Here is a 26,379-nt window from a genome sequence, read left to right as displayed (position 1 = left end):
GATTCTTGACACCTCCTGGAAAATTTCAGCCTACGCCATTGGTGTCTGAAGTACTACTAATCATATAAAATCTCAAAATGTGAAATGAGAAAGCTCTGAAATTTCTCCTCCCCTTCTTCATTTTCTTCAATTCGAACAAAGTATATGATATTGCGTTAGCAATCCATCAACGATGTTGAATTGTAATCAAGGGGACCCTGCATCGGGTCCCGGTTGAGGTGCTTCGGATCTTAATGGGACCAATCTCAATTGGCCTTGTAGATAACGTGGTTGGAGCACTCGATACAACCTCAGGCACGGTTGGAGATTTCCGGAATTCCGCCACCACTGGCAACCCTTCGATCTTCCGATTGGAATTTGTCTCCGCCATGTACCTGGCATTTTTGCCAACAGATGGCTCTGACAACAACGGGGGCTCAGCCAGTGGGATTGGTCTGCTGCTGAGGAATTTTAACCACGGCTCTCGCAACAAGGACCCTGGTTGAGGCTAAAACATTCGTGTTCGCTCGCGGCATCGTGCTTCTTGAGAATCTATTGGAAGAAGTCTGTCTTCTCATGGGCTACCAGTTCTGGTGCCGCGACCCTGGCGTGCAAAAGGAAATCACAGTGGACAGTGCTCTCGTATTTTTAATTTAAAAAACGTTTGTTGAATCGTAACTACAACTGTTGTTTGGATTAGTGCAATGTGGAGTGTGTACTACGCACGTAGCTATGCCAGGTAAGTCTTGTGTACAATCTTCTCCCACTGTCATTATCATTGAAACTTTGATTGTTGTGCATCCTAAAACATGAATGAAAACTTGCTATTATTTACGTATGTGGATTAGTTTTACAGCACCTTGACCATGTGATGTTGTACAATGCATGATTTAACAAACCTAACCGTATGTTTGATCAAAAGTTTTGTCGGTAATGTAAAAGTTTCACTCAAAAGCTTCACGATTTCGCTTGTCGCTGGATCAGAGGAGATGGGCACACCGCATTCCAACGTGAATTTGTGTTGGGGGAGGGAGGGGAGGGGAAGGCGGTGTGCATAGCTTTGCGATGCTAAGGAATTTCATGCTGTCGCTCTTACATAGGCGAGTTTATCGTTATGTTTATGAACTGTGCATAGATTGGCATGGTCCTAACTCCCAACAATGACTGAATCTAGCTTAATTTGCTGCTAACATGATAATTATGATTGGGATTCTATCAAAATTGCCGTTCAACCTTAATTTTTGTGATACTTTTTTTTTATCGCAAACAATATTCCATGAGCATATTTATATTTACGCATGTTATTTATGTATCATTGTTGTGGCATCATATATGACTTTGTTGGCAAGAAACTCTCCAAATTGTCGATCATCCCCCACCGAAATCGGAGCCGGGACAGTCTTTGTCAACAATGCAGGTGGTTAAACTATTTTTCAATTGGAAATTTCATTTTTAGAGCCATACAAAGGTGAATTACTAACAATATGGTTATATATTAAGCATGTATACAAAACTTTAGGGAATGATGAAGAAAATTTGAATATGTTAGAGGAAGTGGGGATAAATAATTGTAAGTCAGGGTGGTATTTAAAGGGGTAAGGGGTTTCTTTATCTTCCTTCTGGTTGCTAATTTTTTGTACTTGAAGGGGGATGGATTATACATAAAATATTTCGATGCTCCAAGAGTAGTTATATTTTTATCCCCTCCTCATTGGAAATTTTTCAAAGAAATGCTGATGGAAATTTTTCAGATAAACACTGATAACAATGGTATATGTGTGTATCCCTCAAATATTCATATTACATGTATTGGATCAATAAATTTAGGTTTTCGTATTTATAGAGTAATGTTGGTGCTTTTCAATTTTCAGCACATATAAATAATAAACAAAAAATATTGTTTAATGTATACATTATAACATAATGTATCATTTAACTAACTGGCGAAAAAACGAAATCAAGAAACTGAACCACAACAATAGTAATTTCATTTATCTACTAAGGGAGCTTTCAGACCGGAGTGGCAAGCGATATGTGCCACTTGGAAACGATCCTTTGGAAAGAAATCCTACCTTTCCAACCGAAGTTACACGACAATCAGCAAGCACGTGTCGCTTATATCTTCGGTGTGACTCCGTATTGCGTGTCACTTGTCGCTTCGGTCTGAAAGCTGAAGCGAACTGAAGTTGCAGGACAAGCTACACGTGTCGTTTGTCGCTCGGACTGTCAAGTGTAAATATCGTGCATGGTGGACAGCACGATGTGCCATAGCTACATTATTTTTACCTTTTATTGTATTCATTAAAGTATCAATTTGTTACCAAGTTTCGATTTTTTTTCGGTTGCACTGCTATATATTTGGATATTTGTTTGTTTCTTCGATTTTATTTAAATAAACAATTATGCTGATATGATGAAGGAAATTGCGTTTTTGGAATCAGGAGTGGCAAGTAGTAATTCGGCCCCATTTCAAGCAAGGAAAAGTAGGTTTATAATGCCCAAATGTATATTTCTTTTTGTGGTATTCAAGAGTATGTTAGGGGTGACGCCCCTCAGAAAATACCCCCTGCCTTTACACCAGGCTCATGGCGTACATCAACCTGAGACCCTCAAAATACAATTTTAGTTATTTTAAAGCATAGGTGTGCACAGACCCTCTGATTGGTGGGGGGGGGGGGGCAAAAGCCTTGATGAAAGTTCAATCAGAGAAAGAAAAACCTCATTTGGTCATTTCATCTCACTGTTTTATTGTATTAATGGGTATGGAACAGGGGCGTGTAGCTATAGTATGTGTCCGGACCTCCGAAAATCACTGTATTAGAAGAATTCAATGTGGCACCAATGTTCTTTCCCCCCTCTCCTTCATTTCCATAAAAATAGTTTGGAATAGCAGATTCAAAACAACTACACACAATTTGTTTATTTCATTTCGCTTCTATTTTTATCCTTTATCTAGTGTCCCTTTTAAAAGGATATCTGATGGCAACAGGTGCACAAGCCCCCCCTTGTCACATTCAGGCTCTTGTGCTGGATCTGTGGATAGAATTGACTTGTTATTGTAAACAAATGCATGAGAAATCTATTTGTTTTCATGGTCGCTTTTGCGCATAGAGGTATAGTGTGTCTGATAAAGCAATATCACTCAACTGAGCTCCTATATTGAAAGTGTGTTTTATGTAAGCAACCTGTTAGTTTCCTCACAGTCAAAATGCCTGTGATTCGATATTAAATTAATTACAATTTAAATATTGACCATATCAATATATTTGCTATTATAGCCTTCAAAGATAATAATGACAATAACATGTTCAAATTTTCCACTGTCCTAAAGTAGTTAAAAGAATTATCCCAGAGGAGGCAGTGGTTGCGTTCAATATAAACTTTAATTGGGGAGAGATATTTCAATTTCGGTCTCGTTTTCAAGTACAAAGTTGTACGATATGTCACCATACAACACCGGAAAACTTTCAGAGCATAGAGAACATTTATCTCGTTAAGAACTCATTTTAAAACTACTAGCCCTAAAAAAAAAAATGCCATTTTGTAATGTGTATCCTGTATGTATGCAGCATGCTGCACGGATTCATGGTTGCCACTGCCATTATTTTTCTGTCTGAAAACTTAAAAACGTATGTTATGCTGCAGCCAGAGTATGTGATCCAACTAGAGAAGGAGTAAGAAGACCTCTGGACATGATACATGAATTAATTTTTTAAAGAAAAGCATAAAATAGGAAGTGAAAATTAATGCAAGGGATGGTGATGCATGCATGAAATGTAAAACGTTACCAAGAAAAGCTGACTGCTGACCTTCTCTCTGTGCTGTGAGTTTGACGATGTTACGCGACACCCCTGTATATATGAGGGGAGGCGATACCAACTATTGGGTCCCCATGTTGAACTGGAACCCATGAAATTCGAATTTCATAAATATCTCTTGATTTTTATATGTCAAAAATTAAGTACGTAGAAATCTAAAAGCATCATGCTGCTTTTTCCGATATTGCGAAACAAAACAGCGCAGTTTCTGCATGACGATTATTTTGCAAAATATTGCATGTATTGTTTTGTTGCAGACCGATTACTTTCGGAACATCTCCTGCTAACAGCGCGAGTCCAGCTAGCGAACCTAGCTCGCGTGTAGAGCGTGAGCCAGAAGGTTAGCTATAGCTGAGATGACGTCATCGGCTCACTTGTTGATTGGAGGTTCGTAGGTTATGACTCGCTCCCAAGCTGCAAATACAGAACAATTTTCATTGACCTTGGACTGTGTCACTTTTTATTGGTGGAAAAGAAGTTTATTCGAATTGAGAGGATCCCTTTGATTAATGCAATATTTCTTCGATTGCAACGTCAATGATGTTTTACTTTTTTAATTAGTTACTTGCAAAGGAAAAGTTACATGCAGGCAATCTTATATGCTGAATATTAGAGCGTATTAAGGCGGAGGATTCTGTCTGTACCTTTTTTTTTACCGAGGAAAAGGGTGGGGGTCTGTCACTTTGGCTAACGGAAGTAAGGTTTAAATATGCGAAAATGTAAGAAAGGACCAGAACTTAGGAAATATACATTTTAATTAATTTTCAATCTGAAAGGGGGGGGGGGGATAAAAATCATAAAATTGATTGACATTTATTTACAAAACAGGAATGATTGAATGGATGAGAAAATTTTTCAATTAATATTTTACTTAATGCTTTTCATTACGTGCGTTTATCTAGATATTTTAACATATAAGAACATTCTGTAAATGTCTTCAACTAATGGCGCAAGAGTTATACGAGAACACAATAGTATGCAGAAACCAACATTTATTAATTATATGATAGATAGCTAAGCAACTTGCTTTTTATACAATTAGGCAAAAATATTTTATTTCTTGTAACGATTGTGCTGCCATCTTCTGTTGTTCCGCGGAACAACAATCTTTATATTTTTACAATTCCACTTCTCGACTTCAGGTTTATTTTATGAAATTACTCTTTTGCCATATGTGTTATCTTCATTGCGCACGTAAATTTAGGATTTTTCATTTACTTGAAACTGGCAATCGGCATATTTTTCTAGCCCGATTTGTATCACATTTTTCAGTTCACAATGTATCCTTATTGCTAATATTCAAACACACTCATTTTATGTTGTTCTTTTAAGACGCGTCGCTACTGACGTTGATACCGCATGTTACATAGTTTGGAGTAAATTGTGGGAGACTCATTTTATGCATGGAACGAACCTAAGCAGTGTTGGCAGTGCAGGTTTAAAAATATTCGGGAAGAATTATTTTGCCTAGCGAACTACTTTCCTCGCATCATCTTGAAGAAAATACGGATTAGTATCTTGCTGAAGGTAGAATGAGCTGTGTAGTTATTAATTTAAATATATTCACTGTAATTTTACGTATATTAAATTATTATTATGCGCTTTGTTATTTACTGCTAAGCAAATAAGTTTGACCCCAAATGACGAACCAGGCGACAGTCGTCGTATAGGTTGCCTATTCTCTGTTCGCTGTAAGAATGAAATCAGTGTAAACAAATAAACGAGGTTTGTAAGAAATCCTATTGGTTCGATTGGCAGCTGTACACGAACCTTGCACATAGGACTATAGCATGTGTGATAAATTACACCAGTGGGACGTTATGATTTGTACGACCAATATATTCATGAGCAAAATAACACCACAACGAACACATAGGAAAGGAACTACTGTATTTTCAGAATCCACATGGTTTTTGTTTGTATTAACTTCGTTCTTACAGTGGATGGAGAATAGTGTTACATATTATTTTCAATATACTATATTTTTATTTGTTTTTAGGCTAATCGGAACTGAGCCTATACTTTGGATTGAGATCGGAATCTCTGTGCAACATGTCTCCACCGGGGCCTTTGATTACAAGCGTTACCTCTAGGCTGTCGCCATAGTGACTTGGCGACCATTGTGCAAGTGGGCCCCTTGATAGCGTAGTTGCTAACGCTGTCGCCCTATAATCAAAGAGGCCTTCCCTGTACAGCATAGTACTTGTGTGTCGCCTTTTATAATCAAGGGGTTCCGGTTTCGATGCCCGGTGGAGGCATCAGTCTCGATTAGCTTATCTGTGCATAAAGTGAACTCAAACTTTGAATATAACCAAAGGATCCGGGGTTCTATTCCAAGAAGGGGCACAGACCAGTACTGGAGTTGTCTGTGACTACCAGACTATCGAGGATTAGGACAGTGTTTGTTTTATTTTTACATTTTACGTCGTTTTTCTACCTATTTAGTTAATCACGACAATGAGACTGAATGATGATTAGATGTAATCGAAGAAGGGTCACTCAGAATGAAGCGCCCATGCCATGTCAGGGCTCGAACCCAGAACCTTCAATTTCTGCGAGGCGTCTGAAAATATAAAGTTGTCAAAATGCAAAATGCTTGAAATTTGTTTCGTTGCATTCCAGTTCCCGCACTTATATTGCTATGTCCTGACTGCGTCTTCTTATTTAACCTACTTAGCAAGTCTTGTCAGATCATAACAATTCGATTATTGCATTGTTTGAGAGCTTAATCAGTCATTATACTTAAGTGCATTCCGACAAGTAGAAAAAATGCGAATTGTTTCATAGTCCCCATTCTAAAACCCAAGGATCCTGTCTTATCATGAGAGAAATACAATGTTATCAGATGTTATTTCGATAGTTGTTCAATGCTGCTTGAACAGCCCTTCCGGTGTAGTGCGCATGTTTACATACTAAACGATCTGATAAGAAATGTGTGAAAAATTCCCTGCATTCCATAGTAATCGTGTGCTGTAGGTATGCCACTTTCGATCTGAGCTGAACTGAAGATAATTCCAGTGTCACTACCGGGAGAACTGGCGTGGCGTAAGTATAGAGAAGAAACTAAAGTTTATTACTTTTCAATAGGCGAGCGAAGTAACTAACCAACCAACTAAGTGTTGTCACCTTCTCTTCCGCCGCGTGGTGTTACCCGTGTTATTTGTAAAGTCACCGGCAATAAAAGGCGTTGGCAGAAGTTGCCGGTGTCGTGAAAGTTCCGCTCAGCGAAATATCCGCTTATAGTTCCAAGAACCATTACTGACCCTCCTCCACCCTAAAAAAAATCAAATATTCATGAATTATATTTATTTAATATTTCATTCCCATCACACTTTTTCCAGGCGGTGGACTGGTTAAATAATTTAAATATCTTTCAACTATTTAGACGTGTTTAAAATCTGAAAGCTTTGTCATATCATCGGTGTATCGAGTTCACTGCAGCTTATGTAAGAATGATATCGCTCTGAAACACGATCTAATGTTGCCTGCTTCTTCGTATCTCTTTACTGTGTTCTCGATTCTTGCATGCAGCTTTTGGTATGCAGTTTTCCTTCTCTTTCCCTCATAATTTAACTGTGATCTCATGCACACAAAGCCCGAATTTTCCGCTTCTTTCTTCAAGCAAAGAACCACGTCTCTGATCCTGAGATTTGGTCGTCCAAGTTTAGGCGATTATGCCATCCTTCAACAGCATTCGTAGTTCGGTGCCGTCTCTTGTAGCACGTTCAAACTTCGACAGGAATTTCTTCATTTTCCAGCCACATGAACGATCAGTGACAACTAAAAACTTTTCACTGTCCCTACTTTTCATTGTCCCGTGACACTTCTTCGATTGCTCCCGGAGACATCGCCAAGTGGTAAGTCCGTTTGCTGTACTCCTGTACTGCCGGTACGTGTAGCCTTCGTAGTTCTCGCGAAGTTGTAGTTGTAAGAATCTCCGTAGTGCACCACACAAAAGTCACACCTGAAATGAAATTAAATAAATAGTTGGTGGCGAAGGAATGCATTACTCTCAGCGGTGAGTCATACGCAGGTGCGCTTCTTACCTCCAGGAAGCTGAGATCATTCCATTCCATTTGAGCGAAATTTCACTGAGCGCATGTTCCATACAATCGAAGTTGCCATTGAAAATTTTGCTCCACTTATCGCCGGAGAGTTAGGCAACACACATAACGCCTTGCAGAGAAGCGAGCATTTCAGGATACAGGAGTTCCAATATTTATTGCTGGTGACTGTACATTTATGTTGTACTGGTGGACCAAAAAGAGAATAATCCTCTGGCGACGTCCTCAAATTTTCAACCGTAAACGAGCGAAGGGAACGTGTCAGTTGCTTGCCATATAATTTTGCCCCTGCCTTGCCAAACTTCAACACATTGTCGTCACTTTTATTCAGTGCAAGGAATTAAAGTGAACCGGTGCCAGAACTCAATTCCTCTTGCGACATTGGAAATCCATTTTATTTATACAAAAATCCATCCTTTGTTACAGTAATTCGTGCGAACAATAGATTCAGAGGAAAAGAGAAAGTTCTTGTACTACGTTTGTCTCCTGTTGGTGAGTGGTCCGGAAATTTATTTAAAAAAATAATATATATCGGTTAGGCACATATCTAGAAGCACATTTCGGGGGCGGCCAAGTGTCTCAATAATAATAATAATTTTAAATTAAAATAATAATAATTTATTTAATTAAAATATTCAAATTAATATTATCTTTTTATTACATGAAAAGGCGAAAATACGGTATTCATTATCCAGCTTACGTATAGTCAAGATCGGCAAAATTTGTAACAAAAAATGAAAAGAAAAAAACTGATGTGGCAACGAAATTAATGTCAAATATATAAAGAATTGGATATTTATTGAATATCAAAAAAGGATGCTAGATCCAGTTGACGAAAAGTTAAGTTTGTGGTAATATTTTATGCATATTAAAATTAACTTGTAGCAATAAATCTTGCATAAATCTTCTATGATACTCTCATTGAAAGTCGGGGTGATCCTTGCCTTCCAATAAGTTCGGCGGAAATGAATAACAATAGATTAAACAACCAAGTATATTTTAGTTATTTGATTTTAGTTATTTTATTATTTCATTATTTTCATTATTTAATTTTAGTACTTAGTATGTCTTTTGGGGGGGGGGGGGGACCGGACCCCCTGGACCCCCTAAATACGTCCTTGATTTCGGTCAGTGTTATTCGTTAAAGATGTACGTAAATGAGAACCTAGTTTCCTGAAGCGAGAGACGTGATAGATCTTGTGTTTATATATTTACTTTGGATGCAATAAAAATAACAATCAAGTTTTTTTTCTAAAGGTATGCAACGCTACGCCGTACCGGCATCTTTCTATAAGCGAGAATAAAACTGCAAACATTTTATTTTAACAAGAGAAATATGTGTGTGTGTGTGCGCGCGTACACGGATGCACGATCATATGTAAACATACCATAATAATTAGAGTAGTTCTTATGATAAACACAATAACAAATAATAACAACAACAAACCAATTTGGAGAGTACCGAAATCTTTCTTCCCAGAAGAAAAATACATGATGATGATAATAATAGTAATAAATAACATTGTTACTATAATGTGTTTTAGAGGTTTTAGTGACTATTGTCATCGTTTTGCTTTCCTGTTCACGTGTATATTTTGCAAGTTTGGTCCCTATTATGATCCGTTTGGCGCCTATTTGCTTCACTATTTGCTTTATTTCCTATAAATCTTTAGTCTAGTCATTACACACGTACACACAAATTCTTTCGCTCCCCATCCTATCACATTCATACACGTTTGGGAAAAGTCACATATGAAATTCGTATGTGGCTTAGTGACAACCACGACAAAATTACGTGCGTTTTCGACTGCCGTTGCTTCGAATGTGCATTTTTTTTGGTTTGCGTGTGGGGAGACAGCCAGGGGAGAGGTTACTAGGAACCACAGATGGTTCGGAAATATCCATTTGAAACGACAAACATATGGAGCATAGCCACCACCAATACCCCAGGGTTGAATGTGATTGATTGCTCTTCGCCAGCATACCTCGCTCAGCGTTGCCATACCTGGTGAAATTTCACGAAGTTCTGGGGTGGTGCGCAATAGAAAGTTGTGAAATTACGAAAATACTACGTTTTATGTAAAAATATTTATTTTAAACAGAAAATATGTAAAAGTATGTGGCATGAAACTGATGTACAGCTATTTTGTTGTTTACTGGAAAAAAAAAATCAATTGAATGGCAAGTTGTGAAGTGATCTACTTACGCAGCTGCAGTAAGGCAAGACTTCGTTTCCGATTTGCCTCAACTATTCAGCATTTCTGCCTCTCTCTACTTTCTATACTCGCTGGGAAAGCATTGGAAATTCGGATAAAATTCTATCCGAATAACGGATATTCTGATATCCGAATTGTCCGGATATTTGGATTATCCGAAATGTCACGATATCCGAATGTGTACATTATCCGGACAGTTTTACGGGCTATCCACATCTTTTTTATTCGTCATGTTCATATTTCACTGTACTATTTTTTACTAATCCTTAATCAAATCTGTACTATCCGGATAATTATTTGTGAGACAAATATTCAAAATATGATTTCTCTAAAAATTCGGGCCTACCTTCGTGGCGGAGTGGTTAGTACAGCGACCTACGACGCCAGGGATCACGGGTTCGAATCACGGCCGTTGTGTCCCCCTTCGTTTCATTATATCATCACTCAACCTAAGCCAAAAATGACAGATAGCGAAGTAAGGTAAACTAAATCAATCAAAAGTTCTGCACTTTTTATCGGATTGTGACAGGTTCGCTATCTTACTTTCATTTCATCCTGAGAATTCACGATGAGAATGAGAATCCACTTACAAAATCAAAGCTCCGTGTGTACGTCACAGAAAGGGATGAACAGGGGGAGAAAGAAAACCAGAAAAAGAGAGAGAGAAGAAGGGAAAGTGAATACTAGAAGGAAAGAGATGTAGAAGCAGAAGAGAAAGGTGGAGAAAGAAAGAGAGATAGAAACAGAATAAGAAAGAAAAATAGGCAATAGAGAAACAGAGGGAGAAAGCAAGAGAGTGATAAGTAGATGACAGAAAGAAAAATAGATAAAAATCGATGGAAAACATAGAGAAGGGAGAAAAGGTAAAAGAGCTATGTAGAAATAGCAAAAGAGAAACAGGGAAGAAAGAAAAAAATATAAAATCGTGAGGAAACAGTGAAAGAGATAGAAGCTAGAAAGAAAGAAAACATAATGAAAACTGGAAACAATGGAAGATTTATGGAAACAGACGAAGAAAGATTCATAATGTGACGAATAAAGAACGAGCAAGAGGTAGAGCATAAAGGTATACATTTTGACCACCGCAACAAAGTCCACAAGATATGCCACTCGAATTGCGTAAACAGAAGAGAAAAGATAAGTACTTAATCATTCAACTGAAGCGAATACATTGTCTATTATAAGTAGCACTATACAATTGACAGCTGGCGATTACAGAGTTGGATCACACAAACAAGTGCATGGAGGAATGTCATTCATTCGTTCTATCGATGTGCTCATACTCCAGACATTTCAAGACTTTTCGTGTTTTAACATTTCCTAAAAGCACAGGGAAGTAGCTAACAATGTAAAACTCGTCGTTTCGGAAGCCAAGAGAAATGTGCTTTTTTTTCTCTTTTATAAAGCGAGCACCTAATGTTTGAGCACGGCGTGTAGAAGTCGGGAGCAGATATCTTCAGTTCTGTCGTCGTTGCGAGGCCAGAGGCAGTGGAATGTTGCCGAGCATGTTGGGAGGAGAGGGGGGAGAAAGAGGGGAAGTGCAGTGATATTAGGATTGCTAGCAGATCATTCTTCTGCATTCCAAGAAGAAGAACGCACACAAAATTGGCATATTTTCCCTCCGTTTGTATCTTTGAAAGATCTCCAAAGCTTCCTTTGTCCGCGGATGGCTTACATTTTACACGAAAGCAAACTTTCAAACGCAGCTATTGAGTTTTGGGCCGCGACAATGACAAGAAAGCCGTTCTTGTAATTGTCACGGAAAGGAATTTCTTAGCTGGGTTAATGCTACTGCATCGCTAAAGCTCGGGTTTAGATGTTGAACCCATTGTACGAAACGACAGCATTGTGGATGCTTCTAAAAATGCCATATTCTCGTTTTCGGTTATAGTTCAAGGTCGTTCAACATGCCGTCTTACACTCCCGCTTCAAATACTTTGCATATGAGATGAGCCCAGTTGGGTGACGCAATTCACATTCTAGGGAGAGTGCGGTGAAAGGTATTTGAGGAATGTTGCGGTAGCGTAGTCAAGCACGTGAATTCATAAAGATTTTTCAAGGCTGAAATCCTAACGTCCAAGTAGCTTTGCCTCGATGTAATTTCATACATTGAGCTTTGCTAGTACTAAGGAACAGTGTTGCCATATTGGAACAAAACATTTCCAGTTTTCGTTTTCCGCAATTAGAATATTAAAACTTACAACAGCTCATGGATGGTACAATTTTAATTCTTATAATTTGTTACTATTTATTATTAATAAACACTTTAAAATTATAACTAATGAAATTCTCTCTGTAAGTTATTTAGATATAAATATTGGCTTGATGTACATTTATTATATTAACCATAGTATACTAATGTTTGTATATTTAACTTTGTTGTTAGGCTTTTATTTTTAAAACATTTACTTGCTTGCGTGTGAGAGAGAAAGATGTTCATATACGTAGCTTTCAAAATCTTCGCAGCCAATGAAGTGTTTTGACAAATTGTGAGATGTTTATTTGATTATACAATCAGTGCAAAATTTTTCCTAAACAAATAGAAGGTGGTTCGACACGTTCAACTGTTCAAACTTAGGTTGTTAATCGTGTCCATAAAATTACAGTTTGCTAGAATTTACATTTATTTGGAAAGAAAAGAAAAAAAACAATAACAAACATTTCTGTGGCGTAGGTACGTTGAGCCCGAGACAAATCAATATAGTAGGCGCCTGCAGATGTAGAAAAGTCCTAGTTTGATTTTTCGTGTTTTATAGAAAAGAAAAGCATGTTGCACCAAATTTATTTTTTCACGACTTTTGGAGATGCCATTTTGAGATTTTCAAGATCAAGATCATGTGACAATATTTTATTTTTATCCAAACGTAGACTTGTTACATATCATTGTAAAGTTTTATTCAATTCCATCTTCCTAGGCCAAATAAAAGCAGAGTTACAGCAAATTTAGGAGCTAAACGAGCTCGAAAATGGCAATTTCTGCCAACTTTGACCTTCAATAATTTTACAATTACAAGACACAGGAGACTCAAAATTTTCACAGTTGCTATGGTCAATGTATAGTTTCAATTCTCCAAATTTCATGAAAATCTGATATTGTCGGTTTGAAATTGCACATATCTGTGTTGACAGAAACGAAATCTGGCCAACGGAAGGAAGAGAAGTTAGCAAAATAACAGTAGAACTGTAGTGCTATTGAGTAGGTGAAACAAGAAGAGGCAGAGTAAGAAATGAAAGTATATGGGAAGAACTGGAATTCAAAACCAGCTCATTAATAAACAGATAATGTGGTTAGGTAACGTAAAAAAATGAGGAGGAAAGGAAACCTAAGCAGTTTTTGGAGCTATGGATAAAGAGAGAGCTGGAACGTAAGAGGGAGAGAGGAAGTAGGAAGAAGCGATGGAGAAATTTATTAATAATTAATAATTATACCTGCTGATCTCTAAGCGTTCCGTAAAGCAAGGTGATTTGTGTTAATTGGAAATTGTTTGGCTTATTGGAGGGAAATTCTACGTAAAAATGTTATATTACTGCAGGTAATGTCCTTTAATCTCCCCCTGGTGTCCCTGATAGGGTAGTGACGTGGTCGTCCGCAGAGAGGGTCGACGGGGGTCACGATGCCCTCTGGAGAAAGGAAAAAATGCCCACTTATTTCTTCATTCTCCCTTCACTGTCTTTCTTATGCCTTCTTATCGATTAGCCAAAAGTGACAGAAAAGGGCAATCAATCAATCTTGAGTCCTTAGTTCTCCATCATCATTTTCTCCAATCTTAGTTTTTATTTCTTCATTGTTTTATCTGCTCATTTCTTTTACACTTCCCTCCCTCCCTCCCTCTCTCTCTCTCTCTCTCTCTCTCTCTCTGATTGTTTCTCTTCCTTCCCTCTCTCTGTTCAGCTTCCTTTTATGTCGCTTCGTTTCTTCTTCACACACACTCTCTCCCTTCCTCCCCTTCCTCACACACACGCACATACATAGGCGCTTATTTCTTCAGATATTTGGGGAGCCCAAAGCTCTGGCAACAAAAATATATATATCAAAGTACATAGAACTTTCTGAGCTGGACAAAAAATCACTATATTGTGATTGTATATATATGTAACATAATACTTTTCATGTAACCTTTTATTGAAAATTTGATTATCATAGTCTGTTAGTCTGTTACTTTATCCCACAATCCTTTATGAGTGTTTAATATCTTCACACATATACACATAAACTTACTTTTAACGTTAGTTACGCATTGTAAATATGTAACACTAGCCACAGTAATGCAGTGTGAAATAGCACGGTACACATAAGTATGTTTACCTGTACAAGTAAAAAGTTTACTAATCCTGATTAAATAAAACAGTGGCATATTGCAAAACAGAATATTTTCAACTTCTAGCCTACTTTTACTAAGGGAAACAACGCTCACTGAAATATTTCATGATCCCTTTAGTGTCAATATTATCCAGTTGTTCCTTATGTGCTTGACACAGTGCCACAGAGTTCAGTAAATGGTCCTCGTACTTCGTAAATATTTCTTGAAGCGATGCAAAGCACAAACTACTTTCAGCCTCGCAAGAATAATACAGCATCAAAAGCTAGCGCACTAGTCTTTCTGCAGTTTTTAAATAGTTTTTCCTAACTATGCACCATGGGTACTGGCCGGAACATTGAATATCTATAGCATATCGTTTATAGATATTTTACGATCTTGCTAATGAGGATAATATCATAATAAATTAAGAACTGATATTTCGTTAATCATTTTACCGTCCTAGTTCGATAAATAGTTCAATTTACACAATTAATGTTCCACCAAATTGTTATCATATTGGAATTTCCACAAGGTATTTTTAGTTCTGAGATAGGGACAGGATTAGGCCACTTAAGTGTAGTTTGCAGACGCGAAACCATGCTCCCTGTCACCCGGGGCAAAGACAGCCTCTTGTCTATTGTAGTTATTCTTCCCATCCCAGGCACATATACCTAGGTAGAACTACATTTCGGAATGAGTCGGAGCTAAGTGTTTTACATGTAATAATAATTATAATAAAAAAGTTAAATTGATATGTTGATAAGATCAGTGTGTCTAATAAGCCAATTACGTTTTATATAAGAGTTTGTAAACATACGTTTTTTGGTTTCTTTCGTTTTTCTTGGCTCCATTCTCCTTTCTCATACCTGAGCTCAAGAACATCCACCCACTACAATTCACTACTATATAATGAACGAAGACGATCAATTCGTTTTCTTATTCCTATCTTTTGTCTCTTTGCAATGCAAGCGACGGCCAAATCATTCGAAATTTTGGCGCCTCAGAAGTTCATAAGATGAGACGGCGCCGACAATGGAAGTTAAAAGTAAATTACGTTCGTGTAGAAAACAAAGGCACCTGCCTATTTTTCGATGGACTGACGCACTCAAGAACACGAGGACTACAGTATTCCCATGCTTCTTCCTCTATTCTCGCACATATCCTTAACTGTGTATTTTTGAAAAATATATACTGAGATAGCGTAAAACGCCTATTTCAGAGCAGGATCGTGCTTGATTTCCTACAGTCTCCTGAAATAATTTATGGAATTTGAATCACACAATATTTTGTAACAAAATGAAATCGTGTTGAAAGTTATACATTGGGCCCCTTATAGGGCGGGCCAAAACGAGAACTGCCCCCCCCCCCCCGGTTTCGGCGCTCCTGGGCACGTATATACCATACCTTCCCTCATCTCTCTTTGGCTCTCATACTTCTTTCCCTCAGTTTGTCTCGTGTCTTATTCCTCGACTTGTTTTCTCACTCTTGTCTCACTTCTTTATTTGGTTTACTCTTCTCTCTCTCTCTTTCTGCTTTGATTCTTTACCTCTCTCCCCTCCTTTCCCGTAATTTCTATCTTCCTTTTTCCATCTCTCTGTCTTGCTTCTTTATCTCTTACTTTCCTTCTGCTTTACTGTCTTTGTTTATTTTCTTCCCCTCTCTCTCTCGTTTGGCTTGCCTTGACGTCAACATACCTCACAAGACAGAACTTGAGCGAGCATCCAGGTGGTGCGGCTTCATCGAAAAGCGCATTTCGGGAGCGTTTGCGGCTGAAACCCTAAGCAAAGGCAGGGTGCTGGATTTGCGGTGTACTAAGCATTCCTTGGAGCAAGGTAAGCGGAGCGGCATGATCAACGAAAAGATAGAAATTCCTTTTCCATTCGGTTGAATGCCTGGTATTTGTAAATATCTTACTTGTATCTTACTTGTATCTTTGACGACTTTTGAATTAACGTGAAATTAATGCCGCAGTTCATGGCGTAGGCGTGAAAATATCACGAGTGCGTGAACAGCATTGAGAATACGAAAACCTAGCACGCGAGGGGGGAAATCGGTAACGTCTCCAGAAGGAAAAGTTGCCGTGTTATTTTGTATTCGGGAGGACTTTTTTCTGAGGGAGCTCGAATTATATAGGTGGATATTACATAGCTGCGATTTTTTGGGGAGAATGATACACAATGAAATATTTCGTAATTATCATTTCTAACCTTCGTTTAAAAAGTTGTTGAAAGACAAAAATGGTAATCGGAAGCCATTTTAAGAAGGATTGCATTTAGCGCTTTGTTTTTCCAGAATAATAATGATAAACTGTATTTCTGTTATTGGACCTTGAAAACAATACTTTTTTTTATATAGTTTCCAGAAGGGGTTATACTTTTTTTATATATAGTTTCCAGAAGGGGTTATAAAAAAACTTTTAACATATAGCTTCCAGAAGAGCTGCGTCGGTATAGCGTCGAGTCTAGTCGGTATGGCGTCTGACTGCCACGCGGGAGACCCGGGTTCGATTCCCGGAAAGGGTGATCTAAGGTCGAAAAATTTCCGGCCTTGTCCCCGCATAAAGCTGCTCAGGGCTCACCCAGCCTCAATTAAATGGGAACTTGGGAGGCCGGAGCGTGGTGCTGATCACCTCCAAAATGCCCGAGGTCGATTGGAGTCCTGCCCCCTCATCCCCCTATATATGCCTCATGGCATGGTGCAAAGTGCACGGGGAACTTTACCTTATAATAATTTCGGAAGTCGGGGACAGATAATTGAATTCCTGTATGTTCGGGTTACACACCGTCTAAATTTTAACTTTCTGATCGGAAAGAAAGTTCATTTGATCTGGCAACATTGGATATCAGATAATGTGTAGATTTTTATGTAGACTACTTGTTCAACATAGTAACTGCAGAGTGTACTGGGATAAAAAAAAGCTATCAATAAAATCAAGTTCTGAAGCTTTGGTGCAAGGGGAAAAGGATGTAGGATCATTTGTTTGTTACAAACTTCACATTCAAGGCTGGAAAAAAATCATGTCGCCAAAGCAACGCTTTGGTAGCGTACCAGACATCATGCGGTAAGGTTTAGAGATTACGTTCATAAATCTCACCACCACCAAGCATACCAGTATGGATTCTCGGCACGTTATATGGATTACCTCGGTATACCTTTCTGGCCAGTGTCAAAAGCTCATGAATTCGCTACAAGGTCATGCTTTACTTTCTTTTTTGTCACGTTGTAAGAGGGAGAAACATGATACCGTCTTTATACTTGGTAAAGTATTTTTTGAAAGCGAAGCGTGCTGGATATTATGATTTATGTAGAGGAAAAGAAAAAAAACGTGGAATGTCACGACTTATTGAAAGAATGCTGATAAAATTGAACCTTATTTTCTTGAGAAACGTGTTAAAACTGCCATAAATTAAAAATCACCATTTCACCGACTGACTGTGCGATCATTTGCCACAACAGTAGTCCATGTCCTAAAATTGCTGCGAGTTGTTAAGCTTAAAAAATGTAGTCTGTTCGGATATTTTAAGGTTTTAGCAAAACTTTGAACGACCCAGCATAGGGAAAGTTCACCATTAGTTTATCATCTTGAAAAGTATTGATAGATTGCCTTCAACTGCAAGGGTTGTCAGGGCCTCCCCGATGGCACAGGGTGGCGTCGTCGCCTTGTAATCAAAGGTTCGCGGGTTCGATACCTGGATCCCACTTTAAACTGTAGGTCCAGTCCCCATTAACCTTTCTGTGCATAAAGTTAAAAAACAAAAACTCAATACAAGGTCTGTCCAGTCCTCCCAACCATATCTACTTTCTATCAAAAATTGAAGCACAAGAAAGCATTTGGTTTATGACAGTTTCAAAATTAGCGACTTGCACTACCTCTACAAGAAGTAGAAAAGTTTTATTGCAAAATCGTAGCACAAGTAAGGCTTTAATATTACCGAGATTAATTCTGTATACTATAAGAAGCAGTCTAGACACTTTTGAAAAATTCGTAAAGCATAACAGAGAAAATCATTCCTTGGAAGTGTCTAGCTGCTACAAGCATTTCAGCTAAAGGACTTCATGGTCACAAATTTGGCGGTTAGTCCCTCTTGCCTCGTTCATATAAACCACGAAAAATATTTTAAACATTTTATTGAAAATTTTTAGTGGAAGTAACAGTTCAGTAATTGGAAGGTCTCCTTTTACTTTATCTCCATAAGATTCGAAAGTGTGGTTTATATGGATTTGAAAATATAAAAATGGGCAAAAGGTGAAAATTAAGTTTCATATTCTACAAATAATTTACATTTTTACCTATTTTTTACATTTTCAAAATTGCGTAGACCACATTTTTTTGGACCTAAAAAAAATTGTCTCACCGAGCGTTCACTACAAGCTTCTAATTGCCAGCAGACGCGCTCCCACCAGCCGTCAAGCTGGCCGCCACTCCGCAGCCAAGTTGACCGTGCATCACGTTACGTCCACATAAGATCAATAAAAGCTGGGAAAACACATAAACTTACATGGAAAATGACGAAATACTGATTTAAGGCTACATTTTACCTCTTCTACAAATATCTCGGAGCTGCAAATTCCAGCCCCAACCGTCTCGATTCTGGCTGTCTCCATCGTAATTATTCATGTATACTTCGTACACGAGTCATCTACATCACCTTCATGTTATACGTGCCCTACCTCCCATTTTTGGAACACAATCACCGCCACTGTATCCGTGTGCATTAAGTAGCGTTCATGTGTGAAATATTTGACTTTCCACACGAACATTGTTCCATTTCGAAATCAAATTGCAAGAAAAAACATACGAGACTTATGTCGTAATGTTTATATGTGACAATGACTAAGTTTTTGGGCACTTTTTACTTAAAAACAGAAATATGCAATGAAAGATACAGGCTCACTAGCTTATTTCCTGACGCCCAAAATTGTAGAAAAGAAAAACGCACGAAGAAACCTGAAGCTACCTATTCCAATTTCTTCACAAGATGAACTCGCCTTGCCACTACCTTAAGAAGTTCACGGCACCCACCATGGTCAGATATTTGTCAGAAACATTTAGATTTTGGAGTGCGTATTATTGCTCACTGCACACAATTTCCCCAGCTTGCATTCAGTGGCGCAAGAGCAGATTCCCTAATTTTTTTTTGGAGGGAGTACAGTTAGTTCCCCTTGTATTTTGATCCAAAATGTGGAGCTGATCGGGCTACAGCCCTCCCGAAATTTTGAGAAAATCAACATTTCATTTCAAATTGAGGCAGTAAGTGGTAAATGCAAACCACATTTAAATGACACCAGATTACCATTTTTATTCGAGTACAATTTTCATGGAGTGAAAAGTTCCAAATATACGAATTTTTTTATTGTCCCCCCTGCCAGAACTATGTACTATCCAACTTTACAATTCCAACCCCTTCCCCGAAGAAAAAAAAAATATCATAAGCCAGGGCTAGAGCTTGTCTGTTTCTGAATTGTCCATGTTTCTAATATCTGTTCAAAACTGTCTTGGAAATTGCCATATTTAAAAAATATATATTTTGTGAACATTGCTATTTTTATTCCCATGGAAATTGGTATGGACATTTTGTTGTAAAAATAGAGAGCTATGTGGTCTGTTCTGCAATGGAATTGCCTATATTTTACACATACACAGAGAGAGAGAGATTGAACCTTGTACCTGTGCCACTGTGTGTATTTATTGTACTGCTTCATTTATAATTTTTCCTTCACAGTTATCAGTTGGTGCAGGCTGACGTCGGGGTGTAGACAGAATGCATAACAGCACTGTCAGTGCCCCATTACTTGAGTGCAGCACACCTTTGTCCAGTTCGAAGAAATATGCAGCCGTGGAGTTACTTACCAAGGATACTATTTATTTTATTATAGGGGTAAGTAACACTGATTTGATGTACCTTGCAAATTATTGCCCTCATAGCTGTTCACACCTTTTAAACTCACGGACTGGACCTTAATAATTGAAAAGTGCGGATTGACAGTGACTGTGCCACATGTTCCCAGGCTTATATCACAGGAAATTTCTTTTGCAGGGTGGGGGTGGGGGTCGAGAGAATGTGAAAAATATTGTGTACAAGGCAAATAAAAAACTTGAATAGGTGAAAAATCGTTCTCATGTTTAAATGTGCACAGGCCTCCGCTCCATGATAGCATATTGACTAGAGACGCATTGCACAGTCAGGATTGTTAAAGGTCCATGGACCCATAAATTGTATTGGTCTATTTGGTTCCGTAACAGAACCGAAACCTTTTCTCTCTCACAATTTAAATTCGGTCCAAGGTCTTTTATACAAAGAAACCTAGACTACAAATTCAGAAATATCCCTCTTATACAGACTTGCCACACAATACAATGACCTCCCATGAAGAATCGATATATTTTCCTTCGAGTTTGCCTTTCGGTCTTCTATTAGAAGAAATGTTTAAATAATATCAAATAGTGCCATCTTTTGCTTATTTTTTGTCAATTTGCTATTCTCTTTGTGTTATTTTGTTCCAGGGTGGAATTGAAATACTTTAAAAGATAAAAAGGTTCTTTACAGCCCAGAACCCATTTACACTGATTTTCTCTCCCGGACCGGAATTTAATTTATTTATAATTCTTGACCTTTAATATCCCTGCAGTTGTTAAATGTCCAGGAACCCATTAATTCTAATGGGTTCTATTGGATTCCATAACAGAACCGGAACCTTTTTTTCTTACATACATTAATTCGGTCTAAGTTGCATTTTGTTTAATTTCAATACTGTACTTGGACTGTATTTAAATTGACCTGGAAAAAAGTTTCTGGGACTGAAATACTTTAATGATAAAAAGGTTCTTCGTGGTCCAGAACCCATTTACACTTTGATTTTCTTTCTGGGACTGGAATTGAATTTATTTACATTTCCTGGAACTTTAACAATCCTGTGCACAGTTGTTCAGATCCTACCTGAACATATACTGGACCTATAAAACATTTGCATGCTAAGACTACATAGGAAAGGAGTAATGGAGGTACAACCATGCCCATAAATCCATCCGAACATATAATTATATCATTAAAGCTTTAAAAATAACAATATTTAAACCACAAAACTGCCCCTCCATGCCCATATATAATTTATTATGGATAGTTCAACCCTTGTGAAAATCTTCCCCATTTTTTGACTTGACACGTCATTATACTGTGCCCTACACTTACACTCATGCCACAAAACACAGCACATAGATTTTTTGCCCCCACTTCAAAAGATATTAGGAAAGAAATATGTAAAAGCAAAACTTTGAGATTTGAATTTATAAATTATATACAATGCAATTTATAGTTCAGTTTGATTCTTACAGTTAACAGTGACTAGTTTTATTTTACCAGATGAATAGTTTGCAATGATATTTTTTTCTGAAATATGTAAATGTCTAAATTTTTGTTTCTTGTAAGCACTGCTTAACAATTTAAATGCATCATTCTGAAAAATGCATCTTGATGTTTCCAGAAACTTTAATTGAGTTATTGACCTGTGGATTCCAGAAATATTTCCTAGCTTTCAAGAGTCAACAGTACTCTTATTTTAATCCCTGAGGATGAGAGTCAACTTAACTTGAAGTATCTAAAACCAGTCCAGAACTCACATAGTCCATAGCCTGAGAGAGACTCGATGCTTTTTTTGTTATTTTTGCTTTAAAATCAGTTAAAACAATAAAGATTATGTATTCTACTTTTAAATAAGCATACTGATGGATAATTTATGCCTTATATTGCAGCCAAAAGCTAGAACTAAGGAATTGTACACCCAGATATGTGCACATCTAGAAAAACAGGGAATGCTCAATTGCAATCTTTTTGGTTTGGCAGTCGTGTTAGGTAAGTGGTGAATTGAGTTACTTATTAAATATTGACTAGTTATTGCAAAAGCTCCGTTATGTTATTAGTAAATATGTTTAGGTATTGGAAAGCTTTAAAATTTTTCTCATTGCTAATGGTATCAGGCTAACAGTAGAACTTTGAACATTCCTCAGATGCTTGTGAAATCTGGAAAATAATTATAAATTATTGTTGTAATTGAACCAGAGAGGTTAAATGTATAATGCTAGGAAATTTAAAAACAGGGAATTCTTAATAAGGTTTCCAGTGAAGTTTAAATTTTTAAAATAACATTATTTCTGCTTATCAAAAGGAAGTAAATAATTGCTCTTTTCATAGATGGAGAGTATGTTTTTGCTGATCCTGAAATCAAATTGTCCAAATATGCACCAAAGAGTTGGAGGTCTTCTAATGGAAGTGTGAGTACCCACATCTTTATTTTTAATTGATGATTTGATGTTTAATATACCTGTTAGTTTTAATGCTTGAATTAGCATCATATGTTGTTTTGTAATAAATAGAAGTGTTGATCATCTTAATTATCACAAAAAATAATACGGCCAAAAATACTGCTACTGTAAAAATGGTTCCCACTGACCTGTAAAAATCAGAGATTATTTTTTTCTCTTTCCAGGTTTGGAAACTGAAAACATATTTCACTTGTTACTAACTGGTTTCTTTTGAGGGAATATTTTGCAAAATGTTTTTGTTTTTATCATTTTATGTCAAGAATGTTGATTAAAAATGTTTCGTTTCATTGACATGCAAAGCTGATAACATATTTATTAGTATGTAAAATCATTGTACTGTGTTCAAGAGAGATGTTTAAAAGTACCTGGGAGAATCACAATGTGAATGGTAGGTAACCATGGAACACACATATTCATTTTTCTTTGAAGCTGCAATTTGTGTGTTTATCCAGGGGGCCATTTGCTGAATGACAGGTTCAGTTTAAAACAAAGACATTTGTTTCACTTTATACATTATAGTTTGCAGTGCTAATGCAACTACCAGTTTGTATTATCAGTCTTTTTATTTCAGGGTTTGGATGTGAATGGAAGCCCTCTATTCGTGCTTCACTTTAGAGTACAATTTTATGTAGACAATCTGTTATATCTCAGGTAATCATTTTATGTATTCCTTTTGAATAATAGGTATAACTGTATGACAAGAATAATCACGTGACAGATAGGGAACATATTTGATGGAGTAACAAATTAATACTCTTTTTTGTATAAAGAAATATGTAATGTAATGCAAATGAAGGGAAGGTTAACCTCCTTTTCTGATCTAACTTGTAAAAAATCATGCTAGATATGTGAAAATATTGTAAAAGCATATGGACTACTATGAAAATGATGCCATAACTCCTCCCTCCCTTTATTGTAAAAATCCCTTTAGAAATGTTGCTGCATGCTTGTGATTATGAATGTACATATTTGCATGAGAAAACATGATAACTTATAAATAGAAAAGGAACTATTTTTAAAAAGTCACATATTTTTCTTCTCACAGTGGATGCAGTTTATATAATATAATTTTGAATTGCTGTTGTTTTAAGTTCACTTTATGCACAGAAACACTAATCGGGACTGGACCTACAGTTTAAAGTGGGATCTGAACCACTGTGCTATGTGCCTTCACTGGGTATCGAACCTGGGACCCCTTGATTACAAGGCGACTATGCCATTGGAAAGGCCCCAATAGATCTTTGTTCTTACAGTGGATAAAGTAGTGTAAACAAAACTATGTGATTTTTTTAAAAAATAGTTAAAATAGTATATTTTTTAGTTCTGATGCTATCTTGCCCATAATTTGCTTGTAGTTATATTGCTCATTATATAAAGTTCAACAAACTCGCTGTAGTAGCTACACTATCATACACACTATATTCATAAATGCAAGATTCTTGTACAGCTACCATCTGAATAACCAGTGGATATTCTCGCAAGTCACATGCATTTATTTACATTAACTACATTCTTAAAGTCGATTGATTAATTTTTATATTATGGGCTTATCAGTACATAGACTGTTTTTGCCATTCGATAAGTACAGGGATAAGCCCCTTAACTAAAACAAAATTCATGACAAGTACCTAAGAAGAAAATAAAGATGTCTGTTAAAATCTTCCTCACTAAATTGTTAAAACTAATTCATTGCTTAACAAGAAATAAAACTATACTGTCTCCGAGGACAAGATCTCCTTACCTGTTAAAAGCTGAGGCTCTAAGGGGCACTTAGCACACACAAGGACAAACACAGGACAGCACAACCCATACAAGGTCATCCTGACCATGGATTCATATGCCAGAGCCTTATTGGCCCTCAAGAATCAATTACCAATGTGTACTAGTGGCAAGTGAAGTTGACATTTGTGTGACTTACCAGAAGGTTACCTCCTTATGCCTCTCTTACAGTCGACAGAGACTATTCTTTCCAAAAATTAATTAGAAAATACAATAGTTATTATATTTTTTCCCCTAGAAGATTGGAACTTAGGGCTCCATGTGGCAGAATAGTTAGCACTTGTGCTGTTGACATGAAGGGTCCTAGATTTGATCCCTGGCGAGAGTCCAAAACTTGTAGTGTTGTCTGAGCATCTTGAGAACAATTATCTAGAATGTGTTCTGTAACACTCCACTCCGCTTCTGGCAGGAATAACCCAAATAAACAACTAAATAGGCTCGTTAGTCCTGGGTTCCCATCCCGTTCCTCACCAAAGTGCTCGAAACGAAAGAATCAATCACATGCAAGGACTTACTGAATTAATGTTGCAGGGTGATTGCTGAAAACTCGCAGAAATGGGCTTTATACATTTATTTACAATTCAACAAACAAGGCTCGGATTCTTCCAATAATTCTCTAATTTACATTATTTGCATTCCTCTAACTTGAGCCCCATAGCAGAACTGCCAAGTGGAAGCTAGGCATCGGCGGAACCGCCTCGGCATGCTCTTTCTCATGGGAGGCCAACTGGAGACCGAAGATCACTCTCCCTTCTGCTATCCGTTTCACACACACTCTGTCCTGTCCTCTGTCAAAGAGGCCATTTTTATACTTCCTCCCTTGTCGCAAGGGGGGAGGGTTGAAAGTTCAAATCTTGTTGGCTCTTTTAAACTACACAGAACCATAGAACAAACCCAAGCATACAGAATTATACACAAACAAAAAAAAAAGAAGCAAAAAACAAATACTGTTTGTAACAAAAGGAAGATAATACCACATGCAATCCAATATATAACAAAAATCTTTCCATCCTTGATCCTCAAAGGGTTTGTTCGCCTTAGAGTTTAGTTTTAGTGCCATTTTTTTTAGTCATTTTCTAAGCTGCAATCTGTTCAACATTGCATTTTTTTTGTGTGTATTAATTCTAACATTATGTGAAGTAACATTAATTTATGTATTGAACTGAAAATGTCCTTTATGATATTTGCAGGGATAAAATAACACGGCAGCACTATTACCGTCAGCTTCGCCAAAATGTCCTTCATCAGAATCTGTCTCTTTCTGCACAAAAGCACTTAGTTTTGCTTGGATTGGCGCTGCAAGCAGATTTGGGTAACTTTGATGAAAATACTCACTCAGGACAATACTTTGTAATACATGAGTATTTTCCAAAGCAGGTAATATATAATTGTTATGCATTTTTTTTATCTTGACTTAGCATAGAGTTATTTTTGTGTCGTATTTAAACATGTGCAGTTTTATGGAAAGAAAGATTTTAGTTCATGTTGGCACTATTTTTTTAGACACTTTGAAATTGTAATCTCCACCCTATTGTTTTGCATACCTGCTATCTCCAGTAAACAGCATTATTTCCAACTGTATTTTGTATATAGCTTTAAATTGCTTCAAAATGCTCAGACAGTTGTTGAAATTCATTCATTCTATTCCTTGCAGTAACATTGCAATAATGTGTCACACATTAAGATGAATAAGAAATAATAATAATAATAAGAAGAAGAAATAATGAAAGTTACGTGAAATTGGAGCCTAGAGGAGAGTGAATAACAAAGTCTAATTTAAAATTCTTACGACTACCACTAGCTTGCACAGAGCAGTTTTACGAGGGGCGTATCATAAAGAATTACACTTTATTGTATTCGATACATACAGACATAAATACATTTAATCGGCTATATGCACTT

At 37.1% G+C, this 26,379-nt stretch overlaps 1 protein-coding gene across 1 annotated transcript in view; it reads left to right on the top strand.

The window, feature by feature from the left end:
• Positions 1 to 473: 473 nt before the first annotated feature.
• ex (FERM domain containing expanded) overlaps positions 474 to 26,379 on the top strand; it is a 52,157-nt gene continuing 26,251 nt past the window's right edge. Inside the window, exons 1-6 of the mRNA XM_083122529.1 lie at positions 474 to 718; positions 20,102 to 20,257; positions 22,129 to 22,228; positions 22,568 to 22,647; positions 23,270 to 23,349; positions 25,668 to 25,854. Of these exons, the coding sequence (XP_082978655.1) occupies positions 20,141 to 20,257; positions 22,129 to 22,228; positions 22,568 to 22,647; positions 23,270 to 23,349; positions 25,668 to 25,854 (564 nt within the window). The 5' untranslated portion in view covers positions 474 to 718; positions 20,102 to 20,140. The remainder of the gene's footprint in view (positions 719 to 20,101; positions 20,258 to 22,128; positions 22,229 to 22,567; positions 22,648 to 23,269; positions 23,350 to 25,667; positions 25,855 to 26,379) is intronic.

The sequence above is a fragment of the Lepisma saccharinum genome, chromosome 5 (genome assembly GCF_977018435.1).
Source record: "Lepisma saccharinum chromosome 5, izLepSacc3.1, whole genome shotgun sequence".
In the NCBI taxonomy this organism is placed as follows: Eukaryota; Metazoa; Arthropoda; class Insecta; order Zygentoma; family Lepismatidae; genus Lepisma; species Lepisma saccharinum.
Note: the sequence above shows the minus strand (reverse complement) of the source record. Positions and strands in the feature narration are given on the sequence as shown.